Source organism: Limulus polyphemus, unplaced genomic scaffold (genome assembly GCF_000517525.1).
Source record: "Limulus polyphemus unplaced genomic scaffold, Limulus_polyphemus-2.1.2 Scaffold3943, whole genome shotgun sequence".
NCBI lineage: Eukaryota > Metazoa > Arthropoda > Merostomata > Xiphosura > Limulidae > Limulus > Limulus polyphemus.
The window spans coordinates 107,137-109,017 of NW_013669553.1; the positions used below are offsets into that span (position 1 = coordinate 107,137).

Genomic DNA, 1,881 nt, shown 5'->3' on the forward strand with positions numbered 1-1,881 from the left:
GTCACAAACTTGGTCGAATTGACTGAGCCCATAATGAGAAAACTCATAGATATGACAGCTGAATTATTCTTGTCAGTGTTGCATATGATATGTTAAGATCAGTTTCTTAACAGGCTTTCTACTATTTTTTAGGATGCATGGTACAAGAATGAAGCTCAGGCACGTAGGGATTTGCCCATTTCTGATGTTACTACAAGGGAGGACATAATGATGGTCTTGCAGAATGTAGAGGCTATCTGGATCAGAGCCAGCTATGATGAAGAATTGGTAGAATCAAGGTATTGTTTTGTAACAGTTCTACTATGGTTATGTATCAAAACCTTTAAGATTACTTACACTGTATGACTCTTACTCTATAACCATGTTTAAGATCCAGTCTTGCTAACCATTTTTTGAAGACTTTCTATTTTCTATTGTTTTCATCGTTGGTACGTTGTATGCTGAATATTCTGTTTATTTTACTATACAACTATGAAATTGAGGTAAGTTGGGAAGTTCCTTTTTTTCTAAATTATTGGGAATAATGTGTGATAGTGAGTTGTTGAAAGAAGTGGATGAAGAACTATTACATTAACATATGAATATTCTGTGATAACAAGGTTGAGAATGCTTTTGATATGATTGTTTTCCAACCTTGTAGAGCAGTGGGAAAGGTATTTTTGTTTAAACTTGGCCCACTGATACTAAGTAAGATACCCGTGAGTGCTTTGTCATACTGTGGCATTCTGAACACTTGTCTTTATTGATGGAAATCTATACAGAGGCTTACACCTCATTAACATCATACTATACCATGTGGTTTGTCTAGAAATAGTGTTAAAAATCTGCCTTAACCAGTTCCATTCTTCCACTTGAAACCAGCTGAACTACTTTGAAATATTTGACATTTAATGATAAAGACCCCCAACATTGAAACAATACACTTTCTTCTCAAGCCATGCTGTACCAATACTTTTAATACTGCATATCAAATGTTTAAAAGTGTAATAATGTTAAAATAGGATCACAGCAGTGAAACACAATACTTTCTTCTCAAGCTATGCTATTTTAGTACTTTTGATAATAATACATATCCAGTAATAGTTGTAATAGTGATTATTTAGAGCAGTCATTGTATGCCAATTTTTTTTTCTCCATAAGATTGTCAAAGTTCAGAAACAAAATTTAGTAGAAAAATTATATAATTTCTGCAACTTGTTTATGAAGCTACACTAAAACTATTTTAAAGGTCTCATCAAATGTGTTTCACTCCAGTGTACATGACGTTCAGTGAAAATATAACATTATATCATAAATTTCTATATACATGTTGACACAAGCATTGTCTATCATTAGCCTACTGAATCTTGTCCTTGGATCAGCATCTCCTGGAGCTACAGGAAATCCACAAGCAGTATATATCGAAACGTGTTCCTGCCCTCAAGGTTATACTGGTAATTCTTGTGAGGTAAGTTATGTAAATGTTGTCTACAAACTACTTAAGATAGGATAATACGTCTTCAAGCTACAAATATGGTGAAATATTTCTGTAATCTGGGGGTATGCTATGTACAAATTTCTGTACTCCGTGATATATTGTGTACATATGTCCTTTGTCTTGGGGGAGGGGGAGGTATTTCCACCTGATATAAAGGTTCAGCAGTTGTGGCAAATTGTAGAATGAACTGATTTATACCAGGCACACACACACAAGAATGTGCTTAACTCCTTGCAGTTCTTTGGATTTGGAAGCTTTCACTTTGTAATCATTTGTGTGTGCTCCTTAAGAGGTAAGTTTAAATCATAAGTGCAATACTTCTGGTTGACAAAACTTGCTTTTAGAATTTTTTACAGTAAGTGTAGCTGTATGAAGCTTGTAAAAGACCAATTCAAGGTGTTGTT

At 34.1% G+C, this 1,881-nt stretch overlaps 1 protein-coding gene across 1 annotated transcript in view; it reads left to right on the top strand.

Moving 5' to 3' along the window:
- The window catches only part of LOC106470322 (low-density lipoprotein receptor-related protein 1B-like), a gene marked incomplete at its 3' end in the record, with an annotated part of 107,644 nt that extends 106,188 nt beyond the window's left edge, over positions 1-1,456 (top strand). The window contains exons 33-34 of the mRNA XM_022398945.1: positions 133-278; positions 1,336-1,456. Coding sequence (XP_022254653.1) covers positions 133-278; positions 1,336-1,456 — 267 coding nt within the window. The remainder of the gene's footprint in view (positions 1-132; positions 279-1,335) is intronic.
- Positions 1,457-1,881: the final 425 nt, after the last annotated feature.